Source organism: Micrasema longulum, unplaced genomic scaffold (genome assembly GCF_059751315.1).
Source record: "Micrasema longulum isolate JH-2025_06_02 unplaced genomic scaffold, ASM5975131v1 h1tg002908l, whole genome shotgun sequence".
Lineage (NCBI taxonomy): Eukaryota > Metazoa > Arthropoda > Insecta > Trichoptera > Brachycentridae > Micrasema > Micrasema longulum.
The window spans coordinates 184,028-208,765 of NW_028280027.1; the positions used below are offsets into that span (position 1 = coordinate 184,028).

Below are 24,738 nucleotides of genomic sequence, written 5' to 3' on the forward strand. Positions count from 1 at the left end.
GAATTAGTAATTGGACTAAATAAAAGAATTACTAATTGTGCAAAACTAATAAATTAGTTGTTGCGCCAAATGAATAATTTACAAACTAATGAATTCCCTCGAATGCAAATAGATCAATCGGTGTGCGTAAAATTCAACCATTGCAAATGGACCAATGGGCGAGCTTTACACCGAATGAATGAATTTAGTTTGATATTAACAAGTCATTACTAATTGGTAATGACGTAGTGAGCACTAAAAGACGCGTGTGAAGGTTGGAATATTTTTTTGTTTGTTTTTTTGTAGTTATGTCGGTACAGATAAAGGATATAAGTAAGTAAAAGTGGATATTAAATAATAAAATGCATCAATTAACAATAAACTGATGTTTGTTTATTTGTCTGCTGTTGGCATATTTGTGTACTTAATAATATATTTAAAAAATATATATTAGCGTTCTCATACTTTACCCAAATATTTCAATTTTGGTGACCATTTTCGACGAGTTGTAAATAACTCACTATTAGAAAACGGAAATCAAGTTGGGGTAGAGTGGGGTTCGAACCTCGGACCTCTGATCCGTGAGTCCCCAACAATATTTGACGTTGATATTAATTAAATAACATCAAAACAAATAAGAAACAAGAATATTTTAATTTTCATCTTTTGTTTGACAGATAAATATTTCCTAATGTCAAGTAATAATAACCACAGACCTGTTTTGTTTGCTGCTTAGCAACCGTCAAAACAAGATATATTTTTTCTGCTTCTCTTCTACTTTCTAAACTTTTCTTCTTAATTTCCTGCCCTATTTTTTTTTCAAGAGACTGCTGACAAGCCGGTTTCGCGGTTAAGTGGGTTTCATTATTTTTCCTTTTATATTTTTTCCGTTCATTTTTTACCGCACCAAATAAAAATACAAACAAAAAAAAAAACAATTTGCCGGGTACGTTTTCCTTTAATTGTTAGTTAGATGTTTTTTCCTCCCGTTTAGGGCTTGATAGCCCATAATGGAGGATCCCGCGGACACGGCTGCAGGGCCACCTCCCGCACCAGTAGACGACCACGATAATGCTGGCGCGAGAAAGAGGCGTGCTATTGAGAAAACAATTTCCCGCTCAAAAAACCAAAAAATGGTAGCCCCAGAGGCTAGCTACAAACCCACAAACCTACAAATACACAGTGGCCCATTCATTGTGGTGTCCAAAAAATACTTACCTATGAAAAATCTTCACTCATCCATCCAATCTCTTTCGGTAATTTTCTGTCCCGTCACAACTTCAAAAACATTTTACTTGAGGACAGATAATGAGCAGTTAACATCCGTTCACGTGCGTGTATTAACCTTAATCAGGGGGGGGTGTCCGGATCCCTACCCCAGCCGCGGAGTTCATACGTCATATGCGGTCCGGTCGATCAGCGGTATACTGATCCAACATTAGACGACACTCTTAGACACGGAAGGTCGGATTAACGAACTATGGTCGGATTAACGAACTATCAATCAATCAAACTATCAAATGTATAAAATAAAGGTGTCTGTATAAATTGTATTCCAATGAAAATATTTCAGTATTATTAAAAAATGTATTTCAAAGATGATTAAAAATATAAGGGTGTCTATAAAAACAGTAAGAAAAAATATTTCACTGTGTACAAAAATTATATTCCCAAGTTTAAATGAAAATATATTCGATATAATAAAATCGTTTCCAGAAGGAAAAAAAAGAGTAAAACATAGAAATTTCAACAATTTTATATTTTTAAGAAATGACAACATAATTTAAATTACAAAACACATTTTTTACAAAGATATATTGATATTATTGATTGATTTGGTGTTTATTTTGTAGAACTCCATATTTAAATTTATAATATTAGAAACCAAACACTGATTTGAGTCTACTGAACTATAGTTCTATAGTTCATAAGATTATTTTTATTTTCTACTTAAGTACCTTGAATTATATAACTATATAAGGACATTCAATCCATCTGATCTTCACATTCGTTTGAAAATACCCTTACAAGGCGAATTTTTACGAGATTTTTGGTTTTATATTTATTATATTTGTAAAAATAAAATAAAGGGTTCAGAAGACTCAAATCAGTGTTTGATTTCTAATATAATAAGATATATTGATACTTGCTAAATTATATTTACTTTTCTAAATTGTTTGTCGTCATTTTTATAACACTACTTTGTGACGAGGTAAAAAGTATAATCACTATAAATGTAATTAAATTAGTATTTGTAAATAAACTAACAGTTTATTTATCGGAATACACGTATGTAAAATCACTAAATTAAAATTTAATACGGCGACCGGTCTCAGAACATGTGTTTTACTTCCAAGCTACAGATTCTCAGTAAAGAAACTTATTTATAAACTCTTTAGGGTAGGCGTTGAATTTTAACAGATTACAACAGAGATAAAGAACATTTTAGATAAGGTAATATAGAAGTCTGTGCATTTACAGGGCTTATGACCTGCCATTGTCCTGCTATTATGTTAACTACATACTAGCCAACGCCTGAAAAATTGTTATCAATTTCTATACTTCTTTATGGACCAGGTGGGATTATCAACAATATTTTGAGTTCGTCCAAATTTTTGTAGACAAGGACTGGATCCAACTCCCTAGTCAGCTGTTAATATGAGCATATTACAACAGCGATGATGAACATTTAAATAATTCAATCAGATGAATCTCACCCGCATGAATAAATGTTTCAGCTCTTTAACTTCATAAACATCAACAGATGAAAGAATTGAAGGAATATAGATGTTAAAATATGGGCGAAATGGAGAATGTTACACAGTGTGTAAAGTGGCCACTTAAATTAGGTAACGAGTATGGTGAAGTTGATATATTTTGTCTGTCTTTATATAAATATAGGTTAAGTATTCAAAAGGTTATAAATTAATTTGTGTAAAATTTCTGAATATTGTTCTTTATTTTTTTTTTTTTTCTCATGTATCTCTATAATAATGTATAAACTTATATGTATGTATATGTATGCGTGTATGTTTTCATATGTAAATTTATTAAATATTTTTCTATGTACCATATACCTATGTTGATACATTTCCTGATTTTTACTTATTATTGTATCTTTTAGCTTTTCTTATGTTATCTTTAATTTTAACTAAATTTACATACTCATGTTTCACTGCTGCACTTGAATGTAATTTCTAAAATATGTGAAAGCCCATAGGGCGTGTAAATTAATAAATAAACCAGCCAATGACAGGTCATAAGCCCTGTAGATGCCCAGACTTCTATACTTCCTTGTCCTCAATGTTTTTAACCCCTGTTGTAATATTTTCATATTAACAGCTCCCCAGGGAGTTGAATCCAGTCCTTGTCAACAAAAATTTGGACAAACTAAAAATATTGTTGAAATTTAATTTTTTTAATCTTTATTAGTTAAGAGCTGGTTTTATCAATAATTTATAGAGGATATAATAATTGATAATGGAAAAAAATACAAAACATTAATAGTCCATACAAGGTTTAGTAAAATTTACATTTTTAGTAATTTCAATTCAAGAACTTTCTCATCAACGTGATTTAACGAATGGCGAATCAAATCCTCTTTTTCAGGAAACGTGTTTCCACAATCTGAACATGAGAATGATTTCTTGCTGGCATGGCTTAAGATGTGTGATTTTAAAAATCTTCTCCGCGAACATTTGAATTGGCATTGTGAGCATGAGAATGGTTTCGCCCCAGTATGAGTCAACATGTGCGATTTCAAATGACACTTACGTGAACACTTAAATTGACACTCTGAGCATGAGAATGGTTTTTCACCTGTATGAGTTACCATGTGATGTCTTAAAGTATTCTTCTGAGAACACTTAAATTGGCACTCTGAGCATGAGAAAGGTTTCTCACCAGTGTGAGTTAACACGTGACGTTTTAAAGTACCTATATGAGAAAACTTCAATGGGCACTTTGAGCATGAGAATGGTTTCTCACCGGTATGAGTTAACATGTGAGATTTTAAAGTACATTTATGAGAACACTTAAATAGGCACTCTGAGCATGAGAATGGTTTCTCACCGGTATGAGTTAACATGTGAGATTTTAAAGAACTCTTCTGGGAAAATTTATATTGGCACACTGAGCATGAAAATTGTTTGTCACCGGTATGAGTTAATATGTGTGATTTCAAATGACATTTACGTGAACATTTAAATTGACATTCTGGGCATGAGAATGGTTTCTCACCTGTATGAGTTGACATGTGTGATTTTAAATGACTTTTCCGATAACTTTTAAATTGGCACTCTGAGCACGAGAATGGTTTTTCACCAGTATGAGATAACATGTGATATTTTAAAGTACCTACATGAGAACACTTAAATTGGCACTCTAAACATGAGAATGATTTCGCTCCGATATGAGTTAACATGTGAGATTTCAAATGACATTTACGTGCAAATTTAAATTGACACTCTGAGCATGAGAATGGTTTTTCACCGGTATGCGTTGACATGTGTGATTTTAAATGACCCTTTTGAGAAAACTTTGATTGGCACTCTGAGCATGAGAATGGTTTCTCACCGGTATGAGTTAACATGTGGAGTTTCAAACGACTCTTCTTCAGACTTTTATGACACACTGAACAGGCGAAATATTTCTGGCTTGCTTGTAAACCTGAAACAAAAACAACAATAATGTATGAAACTTTTTCCAAACATATTTTTATTATTTCTATATTTTTTCGTTGGTATATTTACGAACGAAAAATTATTCCTTAAATAAAATAAGCTTTTTTGACAAGAGGGCGCAGAAAATAGCTAAAAAATAATTATTTTATGAATAATTACAAGCATTTTATTTTTTCAAAGTTATATTTAATCTGGCCACTACGTTAGCCTGTTTTGGGGGAAGAAATGATTTAGTTTTTAAACCAGTATCAGCATGTGAGTATTCCTGGCGTCATATGAGAGATATTTTTTCAGGTAATTGGTCCAGTAGACTGGTTATCTATTTTTATTGTATTATTTTTTCTCCGAATTTAATACTTTGTGCAGTGAACGTACGACCATAAACTATAGATAATTTAAGTGTTTATGACACCCTCTTTCTTGTTTATGCCACCCTTGTACCATTTACTTAGAATCATTTATTTAATCCAATATTTATATCGTATTTTAATACGGGTTCGTCTCGAAACCGGTAGACATAGAAAGGTCGGTAAGTAGTTACATACAAATATTTTATAACATTTAGTACATAAACTAAGCTTGTTACATTTGATTTATTTGAAGCAAATTTAAGTGCTGAATAACTTTTATCCTCATTCGTTGAAAATAGTCGAAGATAAAAATTCACCATTCCTTTAAAAACTTTGATTCCATAAACTACCAACGAGCAATCACCAAAGAATTGAAGTTTTAAATCTGATACTTAAAATGAAGATTGAATTCATGTTCTAAATACGTTCATATTATGAAGGGCTGAACTTAAAAATTAAAAAAAAAAAAGGAAAGACATGAATAGCCTCTCAAAATAAGAAGTGCGAGGCGTGTAAAAATAATGACATTGACTCACTAATCACATATTTATTCTACGAAACACTGTGACGACTATATTTCATCCTGCCCCATTTAAGTAGCGCGAGTCTAAATGATATTTTGCTTCGTTAAGATTCTAGCATGGCAATACCACGTTAGACCGTGGATTGCTTGAAACGAAAAGATCGCCCGCGAGGAGCGGAGGAAACGTGTAACGTGACAAAATCAAGGATGTAATCCTTTTACTATCGAGGAAGCATGGCCTTACGGCACGTAAGTACTATGTAATTGAATTTGTAATCGCATTGTCGTTTTAATTTGCCAGAACAAAGAATCTAATGAGGTATTTTAGTCCATAATTATAGGCTTCCTAAACACGCTATTTTATTTTTAATATATTTATAATATATGGTACATTACCAACTTTATAATGGATTATCATTACATCTGTCTAAATCCTGACAATTTACGTCAATTTCTACCTAGAAAATCTAAATTATTAAATCCTAGTTTGATTCGACAATAAAACGGGTCGAAGTATTCTTTAGAGGAACGACGCGAACAGCGAGGGCTTGCCCCAAGATTTTAGCCAGAAGTAGGTACCCTTGAAAACTGGAATCTTCCATATCTCTGGCTATTTGATACGAAAAATATTTGAATGTCTACAAAGAAGAGTTTGAAATAATTTAACCTGGATGATTGGTGTCAAGAATCAAATATTTAATATTTATTATCATTTTTAATTTAATTTTCTAAATCATTTGACAATTTGGTCTTTTAGGTTGTATATTTAGCTAGGTGAACGCATAAAACTGTATAATATTTTTTGCTTGTAAAAATAAAATTGTAATTTCGAGAGATGCCTTTGTTATTTTGCAATTACCCGGTCTACGTGTTTTAATTAGAAATACACAGTGATTATTGAGGCTCCGAAACTATTTAAATTTTGAATCTTATTTTTATCTTGAATCTTCACACATCTGGTGGGAAGGTCGGACATAATTATTGTCCTCATTTTAGAGACATTCTCATCTTTACTGGTTGAGCGACACTGGTGAATGGCGTATATTTCGTGAGGAGTTTGATCTGCAATTATTTGTTCGGCTTACTTTTTGCATTGTCTTACAACAATGCACAGAGCGTAGCTGTCAACCAATAAACGCACAATTTTTTTTTATAATTAAATTTTTAATTTTTATTGTAAATCTTTGAAAAATGTTGAAACGTTGAGTGTTGACGTTCTATTATTTTAAAAGAAAATCTGGACATTTTTTTACACTCCTCACAAAAGGACGTTACAACACATAGTTTACCCTGAAAATGGCTCCTGCAATGGTAGCCGAAACGTCGGAACAAATCCAATTTCCACAGGATCACGCAAAAAGATGTATATATTGACTTATTTGCAATTAATTTACTTATTAAGTATTTCATTGATGTAAAAATAAAGATGATATGGTTACAATATTTTGAGTTTGTCTAAATGTTTGTAAACTAAAGACTGGACCCCCTCGAACATTTGGACGCACTCAAAATGTTGTAATAAAACCAACTGGTACAAGAAGTTTACAAATTGGAAACTCGTTGTTAGGCGTTGCATAGTAAGCGAAATAATTCGATCAGATAATCTCTTCGCAACAAAGAGGGTGTCAGCTCTTTAACCTGACTGAAGTCAACAGATGGGAGAATTGAAGATACATGGATGTTAAAACATAGGCAAAATGATGAATGTTACACAGTGTGTAAAGTGGCCCCTTAAACCAGCCAATGACATGTCATAAGCCCTGTAAATATGCCTAGACTTCCATATTACCTTATTTCATTTATTTATTTAGATATTTAGAAAATTAAAGAAAGATAAACCCAATTCATTCTCAAGACAATAATAATTTACATTTGATAAAACATAGTTATGTAATCACTAACTAACTAACTAACCATCACGCCATTTCCCCAGAGGGGTAGGCAGAGAGGATAGAACGCCACACCACTCTGTCCTGGCACACTTCCTTTGCTTCCTTCACATTCATACATCTTCTCATGCACGCACGTCGATTATTCCGACTTTTCACATGACCACTTTCAAGAATTTGTTGTACTTGATCATGCCATGTCTTTCTCGGCCTTCCTCGACTTCTACAACCAGAAACATTCGCATCATAAATCTTTTTAGCCGTTCTTTCATCATTCAGTTATGTAATTATTACTTTAATTATAAAAAATTACATTTTTAATAATTTCACTGCAAGAACTTTCTCACAGGTGAGATTTAATGAATGGCGAATTAAATCCTCTTTTTTAGTAAACGTGTTTTCACAATCTGAACATGAGAATGGTTTCTCGCCGGTATGGCTTAAGATGTTCGATTCAAAAGATCCTTTCCTAGAACATTTAAATTGGCACTCTGAGCATGATAAGCGTTTTCAATGGGAACTTTTTAGTAAGCGTTTAAATTGACACTCTGAGCATGAGAATGATTTCTCACGTGTACGAGTTACCTGTGATGTCTTAAATTACTTTTCTGAGTACATTTAAATTGGCACTCCAAGCATGAGAACGGTTTCTCACCGGTGTGCGTTAACATGTGATATTTTAAAGTACCCGAACGTTCTCAAACGAGAACATTTGAATTGGCACTTTGAGCAAGAGAATGGTTTCTCGCCGGTATGAGTTAAAATGTGTGGTTTTCTGAGAACATTTAAATTGGCGTTGTTATCATTCCGAGAACATTTGAACTGGCACTCTGAGCATGAGAATGGTTTCTCACCGGTATGAGTTAGCATGTGATATTTTAAACTACCTTTATGAAAACACTTAAATTGGCACTCTGGGCAAGTGAATGGTTTCTCACCGTGAGTAAGCATGTGAGATTTTAAACTAGATTTATTAGAACCTTTAAATTGGCATTCTGGGCATGAGAATGGTTTCTCAGTGGTACGAGTTAATATGTGAGATTTTAATGAGCTTTTTAGAGAACATTTATATTGGCACACTGAGCATGAGAATGGTCTCTAACCGGTATGAGTTAACATGTGTGGTTTTAGATGACTCTTCTTCACACTTTTATATTGACACACTGAACAGGCAAAATATTTCTGGCTTGCTTGTAAACCTGAAATAAAAACAAGAATACTTTACGAAACCTCATTTAATCATATTTTTACTATTACATTTTTTTTCGTTGGTTTATTGAATAACGAAATTTAAATACAGATAAAAAGTAGAATAATTTCTCAAATTAAACGAGCTTGTGAAGTAATCAACAAGGCTCAAGGAAACAAGAAACGTCTCAACTTTTTAGGATAGATGACCCACGGCTGTGACTTCCACAAACTTCATTGTAGTAATATTTTTAATACGTGGCATTAATAATACAACTCTGCTGCCACGCAATATTATGTAAAAAATAATGCAACTTGAGTTGAAGTCCTCTACATATCATCATCTATAGTTCACATGCAAAATCTCAGAGCAGATAATGTGGAAGGGAGTATTACTTACTTGAGGCAGTTTCCTTGTTACAAGAGGATTCCAAACATTGTTGCTTAATGTCAGGATAATCAATGTCCGTTTCCGTGTGGCTAAATATATTACTGGCTATCATAGGCCGGTCAGTACTGGTCCCCGGTTCAGCCTTCACGGTTGCAATACCTGGATTTTTGCTTTTGTAAGGCCATGACGCCTTTCCCCCAGTATGGAGAATATCTCCTTCCATATAGCTAGTCCCCGGTTCAGCTTTTACGGTAGCAACACCTAGATCTTCTCTTTTGTGAGGCCATGACGCCTTTTCCCCAGTATGGAGAATATCTCCTTCCATATAGCTAGTCCCCGGTTCAGCCTTCACGGTGGCAACACCTGGATCTTCACTTTTGTAAGGCCATGACGTCTTTACCCCAATATGGAGAATATCTCCTTCCATATAGCTAGTCCCCGGTTCAGCCTTCACGGTGGCAACACCTGGATCTTCACTTTTGTAAGGCCATGACGTCTTTACCCCAGTATGGAGAATATCTCCTTCCATATAGCTAGTTCCCGGTTCAGCCTTCACGGTAGCAACACCTGGCTCCTCGCTTCTGTAAGGCCATGACGCTCCTTTCCCAGTATGGAGATTATCACCATCTACATCGCTAGTCTCCGGTTCAGCTTTAATATTCGCGGAAGCGACGTCCATAATTTTAATAATTTGTTTTGCAAATAAATACCCTGAAAATAAAGAAAATTATTTACATTAAAAAAATATATATAATAAAAAAATAAATAAAGCTACGTTATCTTTTAAAATAATAAAAGTACACACACATGATGCTAGAATTAAAGATCATTTTTGACGTCCTACAATGACACTAAACTTTCTTTTATTTTCTTCATAAGTAATATAGCAGGTTATTTAGATATTTTAAGCAGAGGTAAAACTTTTAAGAATGTTGAAGTATCGGTATTTACAGAGCTTATGATCTGTCATCGCCGGAGGCAATCGAATGGCTATCACTGTGTTAACTATCATTATCACTTAGTTTACCAATCGTGTTTGGTATACAGGTTTTTGTATTTACTAATTTATTCTACAAAAATTAACGGTATTTATTTATTTAAGTTACTAAATATTTCTAAAATGACGTACATCTTCGTTGACGACACGGACTACCGAGGGTCATATTTTTCGATTATTTTATTATCTATGGCCTTTTGATTATTCATTAAGTATTTTTGTTTTCAATACTGATTCTTGACATATAATATTAAATTAACAATCGGCCCTTAGTTGCATCATTTTCTATTGATAAACTTCATAGATCTGGTGGAAAAAGTAATAAAAATAAAAATATTTTAGTTTAATAAATTACGCATTTTGTGTGCTGAAACTTATCACCATCATCATTCCACCCCCTACCTGTAGTCGATGGTGCATAGGGCACCGCATTGCAGGGGCGTGCGGTGAGATTTTCGGCTAGTGAAGCAATATGTACATACATATCCAAAATGTACATAAATACGTACATAAGTCCAGTATACCATGCATTACAACTCGTAAAAAATTAACCCCAAAATTAAAATATTTAGGGAGGTATATCATAAAAACGGAAACACTCATTTTACTTATAAAATATATATTCGTTTATCTTTTAATTTATTTATTCCCAAAAAACATATTTATTAGCATCATCAATTTATTTAGTCACAAGTTCCAAATCCATGGGACTTATGTTTATTTTATGTTGTTCACTTAAACAAGTTTCTATTCCGTTTTCTTTATTGAAACGATTGAGTTTAAAACATGAATCGATATGACGTTAGGAACACTCGTGTCTTTTTGCAGATTCAATGAGATTGTTTAAATCACAAAATTCTTGTTTATTCCACGTATTCAAATTGTTAATGCAGAATAAAACACACGGCCAACAATATAATTTTGACACTTGTCCACAACCACAAATCCACGAAGTTTTCGTATATACGGAATTCGAAAAACTTCGGCCACATGATTTTGTTTTTGTTATTATTTGAAAATCCGGCATAGGTTTACCATTTTGAATAAAGATATTTTTCGGCACACGTTCGCGATGCAAAACTCTTAACTATCAAAGATTCCAAAATACAATTACACATGTTATTTAAATTTGGATATATATTTTCCACGTCTGCTATATTTAATTAAAATAGATTTTCACTAATAGCGTAATCGGATTCTGTAAATATATAAACAAATTGACAGACTACAATCGGTCAACTAAAATATTATGTTATTTTATTCGAATAATTGTAAGAAAAAAAACAATTCAAGCGATTTTGTGCTCTTATAATACCGCAGTAGAGTTATATTTAGCGACAATAGACAACATTCGGTTGGGTCAAGCGATTCAAGTCCTTAATTTGTTAAAACACAATACAGCATAACGAGATAATGAATTTGGAACGGTTTTTGACATTGCTTCCAGAATCATTGAAAATTTAGACTGCGCATGCGCGGACTCAGAATTTTAATACCATATGCCCCACCTCTTTGGAACTGTATAAATTCGCTGCTTATTTCAAGGATAGCGCGATGCGCTGAAATTTTTTAGATCCCAAGCGCAGTTAGCTTTTGTCCGAAGCAGGGAATGGTTGTGCGGTGGGGGTGTCTTCGTCACATTTACAAATTAGATTGATTGTTTGTCGACTCCGTTACATATTTAGTTGCATTAATCGAAAAATTTAGGATTTTTTAAATATTCTAGCGGTAAAATTTAGGGAACCAACAGCTCCATCCGTTCTATGGACCTCAGTCACATGCTGCATTGGTACAACAATCGCAGCGTACCTTGATTATTTTTTGGTAAGGTAAGATGATCAGTCTCACGCTTAATTTACCAGTTCGGGAACTATGAAATATTCTAGTGTGAAAACACATTTTTTAAAAAATATGATGATGAATTAACATCCTTATACTACAGCACAGCACTACCGCCAATTCCAATGTGCATAAATGATATAATCGGGTAATAACAAAAATACCTTTAAAAAAAGCACAATAGATTATTAAGGTTCATGAAAACAATAGTAAACAAAGACAAATAAGTCACTAATATTTGTTACTACACATAGTAGAGAGGAAGAGTCTAAAGCTGGTAATCCCAGCATGATAAAGATCCACCTCTCTCGGTAGGCTGTTCAACAGACCGATCATTCTCTCCACAGGCATCAACGGCAAATTTGTCCCGCATTCTGAAAGAACAAATGGTCTGTGTTCGCTCGGTACGTATTATTTTGGGCGCTTCAAAATGCGATTGTAAATTAACCCGTTCAGAAGTTTAAAGACCACCACAAGCAATAATATAATGTCAACCGCCACTGCGATTTTCATTTATTTCAATAGATAGCTTTATTCCCGAATAATAATAAGAAGTAGACGCAACTGACGGTTGTCTATGGTTAGGGCGAGCGTCATTTGTTACATTTGGCCGACTTGTCCCGGGGAAGCCGCAAGGAGCAGAAGAATTCACATTTAGCTAAGACGCTCGCCTCTGGATTGGTTCCGGTGAGATCACAAAAAAATAATTGAGAATTTACTCAAGCCGGTGTTTCATCACTGTAATTAGGGCCCGTGGCCTGATGCGGTACTACAAATCAAATGCATATGTTTTACATTTCAACATATTCGAATTGTTACTTACTTTTTACGGCGTTTTGTAAGTTAAAACTTCGTTTGATCGTCCAGTAAAATTGTAATTGATTTATTTATAATCCACGAGTCACGAACGCGTCCGTACGGCTTGACAGCTATACCACAGATAAAATTTATTGCGAATAGCGATGGTTCATTCGAATGAAAATGATCGAATGCAATTAATTACTAAATTCATTTGAATGAAAGTCTAAATGCAGTAATTCATTCCAATTAATTAGTAATTGGATTAAATGAATGAATTAGTAACTCTGCAAAACGAATTAATTAGTAGTTGTGCCAAATGAATGAATAAGTAATTTTTTAAAGAAATGAATTTATTCAAATGCATTTTTTTTATTTGTTTATTTTTCGTACATATATTATTTACATAAAAATATAATTACAAAAATGTGCTTTAGCAAAATACATCTTAAAATTAAACTTTAACATGAATTGGAAAAAATGCCCGCAAATACTTCAGCGTCTGAGAGTGGGCCATTCCTTTTATAGCACTTATGGAATATATAGCATATATATAAAGAAAATAAAAGCAAAGAAAAAAAAATACGGTATAACCAGTTGGGGCCTTTCTTGTAAAACCAACATTAAAAAAATTCAATCTTTCAAATACAAACCCCGGCTCTTAAATTAGTTAACAGATCACCTAGACTTGATAAAGAAAAGGTACCCGAACTTTTTAAAAAGCGAGGGTGCCTGTCCGTAAATGCTATTCTATGGCTCAAATTTGTTTCTAGATACCGATTTGATAGTTACTACCAGAAGAGGCATTTACATTCACATAATACAAGGCTAGCACAACGCGAAAGCTTGTCAGTACCGAGGTTTGTAAACAAGTATGGCCAAAGAACACTTCTTTATACAATTACTAAAATTTTTAATAAGATTCCTAAGATCATTTTAAAAGAAAATGTTGAGAAAGATTTTAAGAAAAAAATAATTAAATGGTTAATGTGTAACAGAGCTTTATATTGATTATCATTTAATGTCATCTATTTCAATTTTTATAATTAAAATTTGTGTGAAAATTAGGTATGCTTTTAGTTCTTAATAATGTTTCTATTACTAATTTAAATTTATATAATTTCTCTAACGTTTCTCTTTGTAAATGAAAAATAAGAAACCTGCTGACAGCCGGTTTTGCGGTTTAGTGGGTTTCATTATTTTTCCTTATATATTTTCTGTACATGTTTTTACCTTCTTTAATAAAAAAATAAAATAAAAAGGAAAGTAAAAGAAAAGAGTATTGCTTTTAATAATGGTTATGAGCCAAATTTAATTGATAATATTTTGAATAAAAAACATAAAATAAACTATAGGAAAAAATACTTATATAGTTCCCAAAGTATTTCTAACAATAATAAGAATTGGAGTAGAAATTTGTATATTAATTCATTTTCTATTAATATTGCTCAAATTTTACCTAACAATATTACGCCAGCTTTTCATACTAATAATAATAATAAAGGTAAAATATTATCTAATTGTAAAGATAAGGATTGTTACCGACGTAACGCGGCATATGTTAACTTGGCGGCCCTTCGGGGCCTTTCAATATATTTTTATCAGGAACTTCAGTATGTGTATTTTTATCAGGAACTTCAGTAACCTCGAAACCGGTCGAAGTATGACTCTAATTGCTTTCCTCCTCTTTTACAAACATTTATAATATTAACATTTTCCTTTTTTTTCACACATTTTTTTCACATGAATTTTAAAAACAAGATTTATAAAAATAAAAAAAATCAAACCAAAAATTATACAAGATTTATATTTCAAAAAATAACCTAAAAATTATACAGCATATTCAGTAAAAAGTTTAAATAATAAAACATTCTACAGTTATACAACAAGAAAATCATAAGTACTGTTTCACACAGCTAGGCAAAGTGAACAAAAAACTGTATATGAATAAATAAATATAATTACCATTCACCATCTTTGAAAAAGTTCAAAAGGTTTGTTCTATAGGAACAATACCGTACACTAAATATATCAGATACGTGGGAATAACTATTGCCGAGTTCATGAAGTCTATTTAATACGGCAATTCAAGTATACACTGTCCGTGAATTGTTGCTACAAAACGGTGGTACCTGTCTAGTCATTCTTCCAGGCACCCTGAAGTTGATGAGAGATAATAGTTCAGGGCAATCCCATATTGAATTTACAATTTTGTTATGTATTTTGTTATGTTTCTTTTAACTTTTTGCATTATATGTTTACTAATTTGTTTAGTTTTAATTATTCTATTATTTGATACAATGTACTACATGATTTTTGTACACTGCTGTGATTATTTCTGTAAATCATTATTTTTTTGTAAAAGGTTCTTTGAACCGTTGATGTATAAATAAATAAATAAACAATTTTTCAGGCAACACCTAAAATTTGTTTTCAATTTCTATACTTCTTCATGAACCAGGTGGGTTTATCAACAATATTTTGAGTTTGTCCAAATTTTTGTAGACAGCGGCTGGATTCAACTCCCTAGGGAGCTGTTAATATGAAAATATTACAACAGAGATGATGAACATTAAAATAATTAAATCAGATGAATCACACCCGCATAAATAAATGTTTCAGCTCTTTAACTTCACAAACATCAACAGATAAAAGAATGGTTGTGGTCCTATGGTTAGTGTCTCAGACTCACAGACCAAAAGTCCGTGGTTCGAACCCCACTCTACCCCAACTCGATTTTATTTCCATATGGTAAGTTATTTACAACTCGTTAAAAAAAGCCTTCAAAATGAAATATTTGGGTAAATCATAAGAACGCAAATATTTCATTTTCCTTTTGAAAAAAAATTGAAGGAATATTGGATGTTCAAATATGGGCAAAATAAAGAATGTTACACAATGTGTAAAGTGGCTACTTAAATCAGCCAATGACAGGTCATAAGCCCTGTCAATGTCCAGACTACCCATGTTACATTATCTTAAATGTTCTTAACCCCTGATGTAATATTTTAATATGAACAGCTCCCCAGGAAGTTGAATCCAGTCCTTGTCTACAAAAAATTGAATAAACTCAAAATATTGTTGAATTATAATTTTTCCAATCATTTTTAGTTAAGAGCTGTTATGATCAATAGTTTATAAAGGATATAAATAATTAATTTCATAATAAATAAATAACATTAATAGTCACTGATCAAACAAAGTTTAGTTAAATTTATATATTTAGTAATTTCACTTCAAAAACTTTCTCACCAACGTGATTTAACGAATGGCGAATTAAATCCTCCTTTTCAGGAAACGTGTTTCCACAATCTGAACATGAGAATGATTTTTTGATGGCATGGCTTAAGATGTGTAATTTTAAAAATCTTCTCCGAGAACATTTGAATTGGCACTGTGAGCATGAGAATGGTTTAGACCCAGTATGAGTTAACATGTGTGATTTCAAATCACACTTACGTGAACACTTAAATTGACACTCTGAGCATGAGAATGGTTTCTCGCCTGTATGAGTTGACATGTGTGATTTTAAATGACTTTTCTGAGAAAACTTCAATTGGCACTCTGAGCATGAGAAAGGTTTCTCACCAGTGTGAGTTAACATGTGACGTTTTAATGTACCAATATGAGAAAACTTCAATGGGCACTTTGAGCATGAGAATGGTTTCTCACCAGTATGAGTTAACATGTGAGATTTTAAAGTACATTTATGAGAACACTTAAATAAGCACTCTGAGCATGAGAATGGTTTCTCACCGGTATGAGTTAACATGTGAGATTTTAAAGAACTTTTCTGTGAAAATTTATTTTGGCACACTGAGCATGATAATGGTTTCGCCCCAGTATGAGTTAACATGTGTGATTTCAAATTGCGCTGGCGTGAACACTTAAATAGGCACTCTGAACATGAGAATGGTTTCTCACCGGTATGAGTTAACATGTGAGATTTTAAAGAACTTTTCTGGGAAAATGTACATTGGCACACTGAGCATGATAATGGTTTCGCCCCAGTATGAGTTAACATGTGTAATTTCAAATTACGCTTGCGTGAACACTTAAATTGACACTCTGAGCATGAGAAAGGTTTCTCGCCTGTATGAGTTGCTATGTGTGATTTTAAACAACTTTTCTGAGAACACTTGTATTGGCACACTGAGCATGAGAAAGGTTTCTCACCAGTGTGAGTTAACATGTGACGATTTAAAGTACTTATTTGAGAAAACTTCAACGGGCACTTTAAGCATGAGAATGGCTTCTCACGAGTATGAGTTAACATGTGAGTTTTTAATGTATATTTTTGAAAACTTTTGAATTGGCACTCTGGGCATGAAAATGGTTTCTCACCGGTATGCTTTGACATGTGTGATTTTAAGTGACTTTTCTGAGAAGATTTATATTCACACTCTGAGCATGAAAATTGTTTCTCGCCGGTATGAGTTAACATGTGTTGTTTTAAACAACTCTTATTCAGACTTTTATGACACACTGTACAGGTGAAATATTTCTGGCTTGCTTGTAAACCTGAAACAAAAACAACAATAATGTATGAAACTTCTTCCACCGATATTATTATAATTTCTATATTTTTTCGTTGGATTTAAAATAAATACAGATAAAAAGTAGAATTATTTTTCAAATAAAACGAGCTTGTGACTAGCGACTCTATAAGGCTCAAGGAAGCTAGAAACGTCTCAACTTTTTAGGATAGATGGCCCAAGGCTGTGGCTTCCACAAACTTCATTATAGTAATATTTGTGATACGTGGCATTAATAATACAACTTTGCTGCCACGCAATATTATGTAAAAAAAAAACTATGCATCTTCTGAGGTGCGCGACCTGGGTAACGTTTTTAATCAAAAATTATCCTTTAGTAGGCGCATAAATAATATAACTAGTAAATCTCTAAAAATGTGAGGCTTCATGTTACGTGTGACTAAGGAATTAAAAAACATAGGCACTTTGAAGTTGATGTATACTTCATTAGTGAGAAGCCAGTCAGAGTATAACTCTACAATATGGACTCCTTACTCCTTACTACAACTGTCACCAAAATTCTATTGAGAGAGTCCAAAAAAAAGTTCTTACAGTATATAAATTTTGAACTTAGAATCAGTCATGAATTTTTAAATTACGATTTTTTACTAAAAACATTAAATTTGTTAAAACTTAACGATAGAAGAAAAATTATAGACCTTTTAAATTTATTCAAAATTGTAAATTCAATATGGGATTGCCCTGAACTATTATCTCTCATCAACTTCAGGGTGCCTGGAAGCATGACTAGACAGGTGCCACCGTTTTGTAGCAACAATTCACGGACAGTGTATATTTGAATTGCCATATTAAATAGACTTCATGAACTCGGCAATAGTTATTCCCACGTATCTGATATATTTAGTGTAGGGTATTGTTCCTATAGAACAAACCTTTTGAACTTTTTCAAAGATGGTGAATGATAATTATATTTATTTATTCATGCATTTCATAATATATATATATATTTACAGTTTTTTGTTCACTTTGCCTAGCTGTGTGAAACAGTACCTACTTAAGATTTTCTTGTTGTTTAACTGTAGAATGTTTTATTATTGAAACTTTCTACTGACTATGCTATATAATTATTAGGTTATCTTTTTAAATTTTTGGTTTAATCATATTTTTTTATAAATCTTGGGTATAAGGTAATACATGTTTTTTTAAAAAAAAAATTTAAGCCAAATATGTTAATATTATAAATGTTTGTAAAAGGCAGATTTGCCGTTTATGTTTATAAAACAAATAAATAAATAAATACCATCGTCTATAGTTCACATGCAAAATCTCAGAGCTGATAATGTGGAAGGGAGTTTTACTTACTTGGGGCAGTTTCCTTGTTACAAGAGGATTCCAAACATTGTTGCTTAATGTCAGGATAATCAATGTCCGTTTCCGTGTGGCTAAATATATTACTGGCTATCATAGGCCGGTCAGTACTGGTCCCCGGTTCACCTTTTACGGTAGCAACACCTAGATCTTCACTTTTGTGAGGCCATGACGCCTTTTGCCTAGTATGGAGACTATCTCCTTCCATATAGCTAGTCCCCGGTTCAGCTTTCACGGTGGCAGCACCTAGATCTTCACTTTTGTGAGGCCATGACGCCTTTTTCCCAGTATGGAGAACATCTTCTTCAATATCGCTAGTCCCCGGTTCAGCTTTCACGGTAGCAACACCTGGATCTTCACTTTTGTGAGGCCATGATGGCTTTCGCCCAGAATGGAGAATATCTCTTTCCATATAGCTAGTCCCCGGTTCAGCTTTTACGGTAGCAACGCCTAGATCTTCACTTTTGTGAGGCCATGGCGCCTTTTTCCCAGTATGGAGAACATCTCTTTCAATATAGCTAGTGTCCGGTTCAGCCTTCACGGTAGAAAAACCTGGCTCCTCGCTTCTGTAAGGCCTTGATATCTTTTCCTCAGTATCGAGATTATCATCATCTACATCGCTCGTCTCCGGTTCAGCTTTAACATTCTCGGAAGCGACGTCCATAATTTTGCTAATTTATTCTGCAAATAAATACCCTTAAAATAATGAAAATAATTTATATAAAAAAATTAATCAAATATATATTTTTTTAAATTAAAACTTATCATCATCAGTGGCGCTACAGCCTGTTGTGGTTCCTGGCCACCTCCAGAAATTGTCTCCATTCCTACCTGCACCCCACGGCTCTTTTCCAGTTCGCCGGCCAATCGCTCTAATTTCACTTTCCACATTATCAAGCCATCTTAATTTTGGTCTGCCTCTGCTTCGTCTTCCTTCCGGAGTGGTATGAATAATATTTTTTGGGATGCGGTTATCATTCATTCTGTGCACATGGCCCAACCATTGTAATCTTCTTATTTTGATGAATTGTGCAATGCTGGGTTCGCCATACAGTGCCTCTAATTCATGATTAAACCACCTTCTCCACACTCCGTTTAGGTTGACAGCACCAAATATCTTCCTTAATATTTTTCTTTCGAATCTAATACCATATTTTCATCTCTTTTAGTCATAACCCAGCATTCGGCACCATATGTTATGACCGGTCTGAGGAGAGTTTTGTCAATAATGGTCTTAGTTTTTCTAGTGAGCAATTTGGATCCCAGATGTTTAAACAAACCATAATAACATCTGTTTGCTGCCGATAGCCGTGCTCTAATCTCGGTACTATAATTGTTATCATTAGTCATTTCAGTACCTTTATATGTAAAGGAATTGGCATTGTCTATGTGGTGTGACCCAACGTCAATTGCCTGTTGTACAAAGTTTATTTGTGAAAATAAAGGCTACGTTATCTTTTAAAATAATAAAAGTACACACATATGATTCTGGAATTAAAGGTCTTTTTTGACGTCCTACACAGGCACTAAACTTGTCCTACAATTCCATTTTCTTCATAAGAAAAAAGTATAATTATAACAGGTTATTTAGATATTTTAGGCAGTGATGGGCTGGCTTTACTATCATTATCACTTAGTTTACCAATTATGTTTGGTATATAGGTTTTTGTATGTAATAATAAATTCTACGAAAATTAATGGTAATTAAATATTTAAGTTACTAAATATTTCTAAAATGTCGTTCATCTCCTATTATAATCTAAGGCCTTTTGATTATTTATTAAATATTTTTGTTTTCAATACTGATTATTGACTTATAATATTAATTAATCTATCGGACCTTAGTTGCATTACCTTCTGTTAATAAACTTTATAGATCTGGTGGTAAAAGTAATAAAAATAACAATATCTCAGTTTAATAAATTAGACGGTTTGTGGGCTAAAACTTATCACCACCGTCCTTCCACCCCTACCTGTAACCGATGGTGCATAGGGAACTGCAGTAGTACACTAGATGCAGCGCATAGCGTCTGTAAAGTGAAGGAAAGGTGATCAGCCTTACGCTGAAGGTGCCAATCCAGAAACCTTTAAAATCGGTATTTCTTGTTTACTTTCCGAAGAATTGAACCCGGGACTTCAAGTGAGGTAGGCGAACGCGTCAACTACGAGGCCGACTAATTCCCATCCGATTTCCTTAAGAATTTTTACCTAAAAGTAACCATCGAGTTGAAATCACTCGGCCAGGGTTCTCGTTCTCACACACTAAATTGTATTTTTTATCCACCTCGATACAAGCAAAAATTTTATATCGTATAAAAAATTGTAAACGGCTCATGGAAAAGCCAAACGTAAAATCAATGGCTATAGTAGTAAAACCAAGGTGTGATTTAAAGATCCGAATGGCCAAATAATACTATTATTGTAATTGACATGTAGGCCTCGTTGCATAATGGTCTGCGCGTTTGCCTACCACGCAAGAGGTCTCGGGTTCGATTCCCGATTTGGTTGATATAAAATATTTATTTTAAAGGGTGTTTTCACACTAGAATATTTCATAGATCCTAGACTGATACCTTAAACTTAAGACTAATCGTCTAACCTTCGTGTAACAAAAATAATCGAGATACGCTGCGATTGGTGAACCAGTGCAGTGCCCTATGCACCATCAGGTGTAATAGACATCAATATTTATTTACATGTAAAATAAGAAAGACTAGGAGTCTAAAGCTGGTAATCCCAGCATGGAAAAGATCCACCTCTCTCGGTAGGCGGTTCAACAGACCGATCATTTTACCCACTGGCATCAACGGCAAATTTGTCCCGGATTCTGAAAGAACAAATGGTCTGTGTTGCCTAGCTCTTAAATAGCCGCTCGGTACATATTATTTTGGGCGCTTCAAAATGCAATTGTAAATTAACCCGTTCAGAAGTTTAAAGGCCACCATTAGCAATAATATAATGTCAACCGACACTGCGACTTTAATTTATATCACCAGATAGCTTTATTCCCGAATAATAAGAAGAAGAAGACGCAACTGACGGTTGTCTATGGTTAGGGCGAGCATCGTTTGTCAGATCATCCAACGGTGCCCGCGGGCCGAGTACTCCCAGGGAAGACGAAAGCAGCAGAAGAATTCACTTTTAACTAAGACGCTCGCCTCTGGAGTGCCGGGTTTGATTCCCGGTGAGAGCACAAAAAACTAATTGAGAATTACTCAAGCCGGAGTGTAATTCAACACTGTAATTGGGGCCCGTGGCCTGATGCGGTGCTACAAATCAAATACTCAACATATTCGAATGATTACTTACTTTTTACGTAGTTTTGTAGGTTAAAACTTTGTTTGATCGTCCAATAAAATTGTAATTGATTAATTTATAACCCACGAGACAGGAACGCGTCCGTAGCGCTTGACAGCTAAACCACAGACAAAATGCGTTGTGAATAGCGATGTTTCATTTGAATGAAAATAATCAAATGCATTCAATTACTGATTTCATTAGAATGAATAAGTAATTGTTCCAAACGAATGAAGTAGTAATTTCCAAACAAGTGAATTATTGAGTGATAAGTCATTACTGATTAGTAATGACGTAGTGAGCACTAGAAGACGCGTGTGAAGGTTGGACTAAAATGTTTTTTTGTTTTTTGTAGTTATGTCGGCTCAGATAAAAGATAAAGTAAAGGGTACCTATAGGTAAAAGTGTATATTAAATAATAAAATGCATCATTCATCTATAAAGTGATGTTTGTTAATGTGTCTGCTGCTGGCTTTTTTGTGTACTTAATCATAATAAAATTGAAATCCACATCCAATCATCAATCATCCGATTTGAAATATGAAGACAATAACAGCTGATTGTAGTTTTACATGCGTGACCTAAATACAAGACGTGGCCTCAGGTGCATTACACCATTAGTCAGCGCGTTTGCCTACCATGCGAGAGGTTTCGAATTCGATTTTCGACATAGTTGATATGAAATATTTATTTAAAGGGTGTTTTTACATCAGAATATTTCATAGTCCCTGGACTGGTACCAGAAGCGTAAGACTGACCATCTTACCTTCATGTAACAAAAATGATCAAGATACGCTGTGATTCGTGTACTAATGCAGTGCCCTATGCACTATTAGGTGCGGAAAGGGAATGATTATAATGATGACCTAAATAACATCACAACAAATATGAACAAAAATATTTTAATTTTCATCCTTTGTTGATAGATAAATATAAGATTATGATAAGAAAAAAAAACCGCACACCTGTTTTTTTTTGCTGCTTAGCAATCGTCAAAACCAGATCTGTTTTTTCTGCTTTTTCATTTATTTGTTTGGATTTTATCATATTGTAAACAATAAGAGGATCTATCCCAATTAATAAAACTCGCAGTTCTTAAAACACAGTTTATTACACAAAGAGAAAATAAGCACGGAGCAACACAACAACGATGCGTACACGGTGAGTTCTGCAGGAGGAGAGAGAGAGGGCAGAGCTTCAGGCTGCTGACCCTAGAGGTGGCGGAAGTGTCCGAGTGCTGCCATCCTGACGGGGCTGCCATCGTTATAATATATTTTGATACTTTTTCTAAACTTTCCTTCTGAATTTCCTGTCCTATTTATATTTCATTCAATTTGCCGGGTGCGTTTTCTTTTAATTGTTAGTTAGTTGTATTTTCCTCCCGCTTGGGGCCCATAGTTTATCAGCCAGTATCGATGTTACATCAGGTGTTCCCCAGGGTGCCCATCTGGCACCCCTTCTTTTTAATTTGTTTATAAACGATGTAGCAAATGTATTCTCCTTTACTCGTTTTGGCTCTTTGCGGACGACAGTAAAATTCTTAAAATAATTCAAAATACAAATGACTGTTTGCTGCTTCAGTCAGACATTGATTATATCAATATGTAATGCAAAGCCAGCTACCTAGAAATAAATATTAAAAATGCAAAATAATGTATTTTTATAGATTGAAAAAACCTATCTCCTTTGATTACAAAAAAGAAAATATTAATTTAGATGTTGTCAAGTCTATTAAGGACCTTGGAGTTATCATGGACTGTAAACATACCTTCAATGAACATATTGAAACTATGATTAACAAGTCACTAAAACTCTTGGGTTTTGTTAGCAGGACATCTAGTGACTTTACTAATATGTTCACGGTTAAAACACTATATTGCTCACTTGTTCGCCCTCTTTCAGAATATGCACCGGTGATCTGGTCTCCCTTCTATGTAGGCCAGATAATTCATATCAAATTGGAGCAACATCGTTTGCTAAGAAAAGTAACATGGATGATTAGCCTTGTGAGGGGAGACTACACTTACGGAGAAATGTAGCCAATGTTAAAAATATCAAGTCTACAAAAACGTAGAAATAACATTGACCCCATATTTATGTTTAATTTACTAAATGGCTTAATAGATGAACCATCGTTACTGGAACAAGTGGCATTCAATGTTCCAATCCGCCGGTTGCGAAATAATAATGAGTTGTTCCTTGATCAACACAGCCCAAACTATGGCTTGCATGCAGCAGTGTCCCGTTTGTGTCGTATTGTAAACTCGAGACAAGATCTGGACTTTTTTGGTGCAAGTCTTTATAGATTTAAAAAAACCGCTAAAATAGATCGGATCTCTTCTTGAGGTAGTAATTAATATTTTTTCTGTCCTAGCTTTAATTTAATTTAGTTGTATTTTATTTTATTAGTTAGTACCTGTATTTATTATAAGAAATTGTATTTACCATCGTTAGAATGGACTGCATAAGTCCGTCAAATAAATTAATACATTATGGAGGATCCCGCGGAGACGGCTGCGAGGCAATCGCAACGGGAAGTTATCATTTATCTTAAATTTTATCTACAAAATATTTTTTTTTTTCTGTATGAAATGCAGAATACACTTACAATTTATTCTTCTAAACATGTTCAATTATAGGTAACCGACGAAGATATTCTTTATGTTAATGTTCATTCAAATAAACCAATTATCGGTTTTTCTTGATAGACAGTCGAAGATACTCTGTTAACCTTCCATTGTAAACGGGGCCCTGAGCACTGAAATGATGAAAGCCATTTTTTACCAAGGCCATTTGCTAACATCAAAATTTTTTAGGTAATGCACCTATTGGTTTTTCAAAAATTCTGACACAGAGGTAACTTTTTGGTTGGCTGGGAGATATCGGTTTTAGCAATATGTCCGCTTTTTTACTTAAAGTTTAAAATAAAACAAATAGAGTA

The 24,738-nt window shown here is 33.7% G+C and overlaps 2 protein-coding genes across 5 annotated transcripts; both read right to left on the reverse strand.

Annotated features, from left to right (window-relative positions):
- Positions 1 to 3,386: 3,386 nt before the first annotated feature.
- Positions 3,387 to 12,780, reverse strand: LOC148271380 (uncharacterized). Of its 4 annotated transcripts, XM_088241462.1 has the most exons (4): positions 12,662 to 12,769; positions 9,012 to 9,713; positions 8,527 to 8,622; positions 3,387 to 4,647 (listed from the first exon to the last, which is right to left on the reverse strand). In XM_088241462.1, exons 2-4 carry the CDS (start codon positions 9,679 to 9,681, stop codon positions 3,509 to 3,511), a joined length of 1,905 nt encoding a protein of 634 aa, XP_088097588.1. In that variant the 5' UTR covers positions 9,682 to 9,713; positions 12,662 to 12,769; the 3' UTR covers positions 3,387 to 3,508. The 4 variants fall into 4 exon arrangements, 3 of the variants coding, with proteins under 3 accessions (XP_088097588.1, XP_088097590.1, XP_088097591.1); XM_088241464.1 differs by lacking the exon at positions 8,527 to 8,622; XM_088241465.1 differs by lacking the exon at positions 3,387 to 4,647 and having other exon boundaries at positions 8,448 to 8,622; positions 12,662 to 12,780.
- Positions 12,781 to 15,822: 3,042 nt separating this feature from the next.
- LOC148271381 (uncharacterized) lies at positions 15,823 to 21,926 on the reverse strand. The gene is made up of 3 exons (XM_088241461.1): positions 21,810 to 21,926; positions 18,495 to 19,181; positions 15,823 to 17,157 (listed from the first exon to the last, which is right to left on the reverse strand). The coding sequence occupies exons 2-3, from the start codon at positions 19,162 to 19,164 to the stop codon at positions 15,851 to 15,853; spliced, it is 1,977 nt and encodes a 658-aa protein (XP_088097587.1). The 5' UTR covers positions 19,165 to 19,181; positions 21,810 to 21,926; the 3' UTR covers positions 15,823 to 15,850.
- Positions 21,927 to 24,738: the final 2,812 nt, after the last annotated feature.

What these genes read in the sequence shown, in the direction of transcription:
- LOC148271380 (XM_088241462.1), bottom strand. Translation starts at nt 9,681, where the DNA reads ATGGACGTCGCTTCCGCGAATATTAAAGCTGAACCGGAGACTAGCGAT. An exon ending in TAACAAGGAAACTGCCTCAA is followed by an intron (nt 8,623 to 9,011) that starts GTAAGTAATACT and finishes TTTTTATTTCAG; the next exon opens with GTTTACAAGCAAGCCAGAAA. An exon ending in ACACATGTTAACTCATACCG is followed by an intron (nt 4,648 to 8,526) that starts GTTAGAGACCAT and finishes TTTTTGTTTCAG; the next exon opens with GTTTACAAGCAAGCCAGAAA.
- LOC148271381 (XM_088241461.1), bottom strand. Translation starts at nt 19,164, where the DNA reads ATGGACGTCGCTTCCGAGAATGTTAAAGCTGAACCGGAGACGAGCGAT. An exon ending in TAACAAGGAAACTGCCCCAA is followed by an intron (nt 17,158 to 18,494) that starts GTAAGTAAAACT and finishes TTTTTGTTTCAG; the next exon opens with GTTTACAAGCAAGCCAGAAA.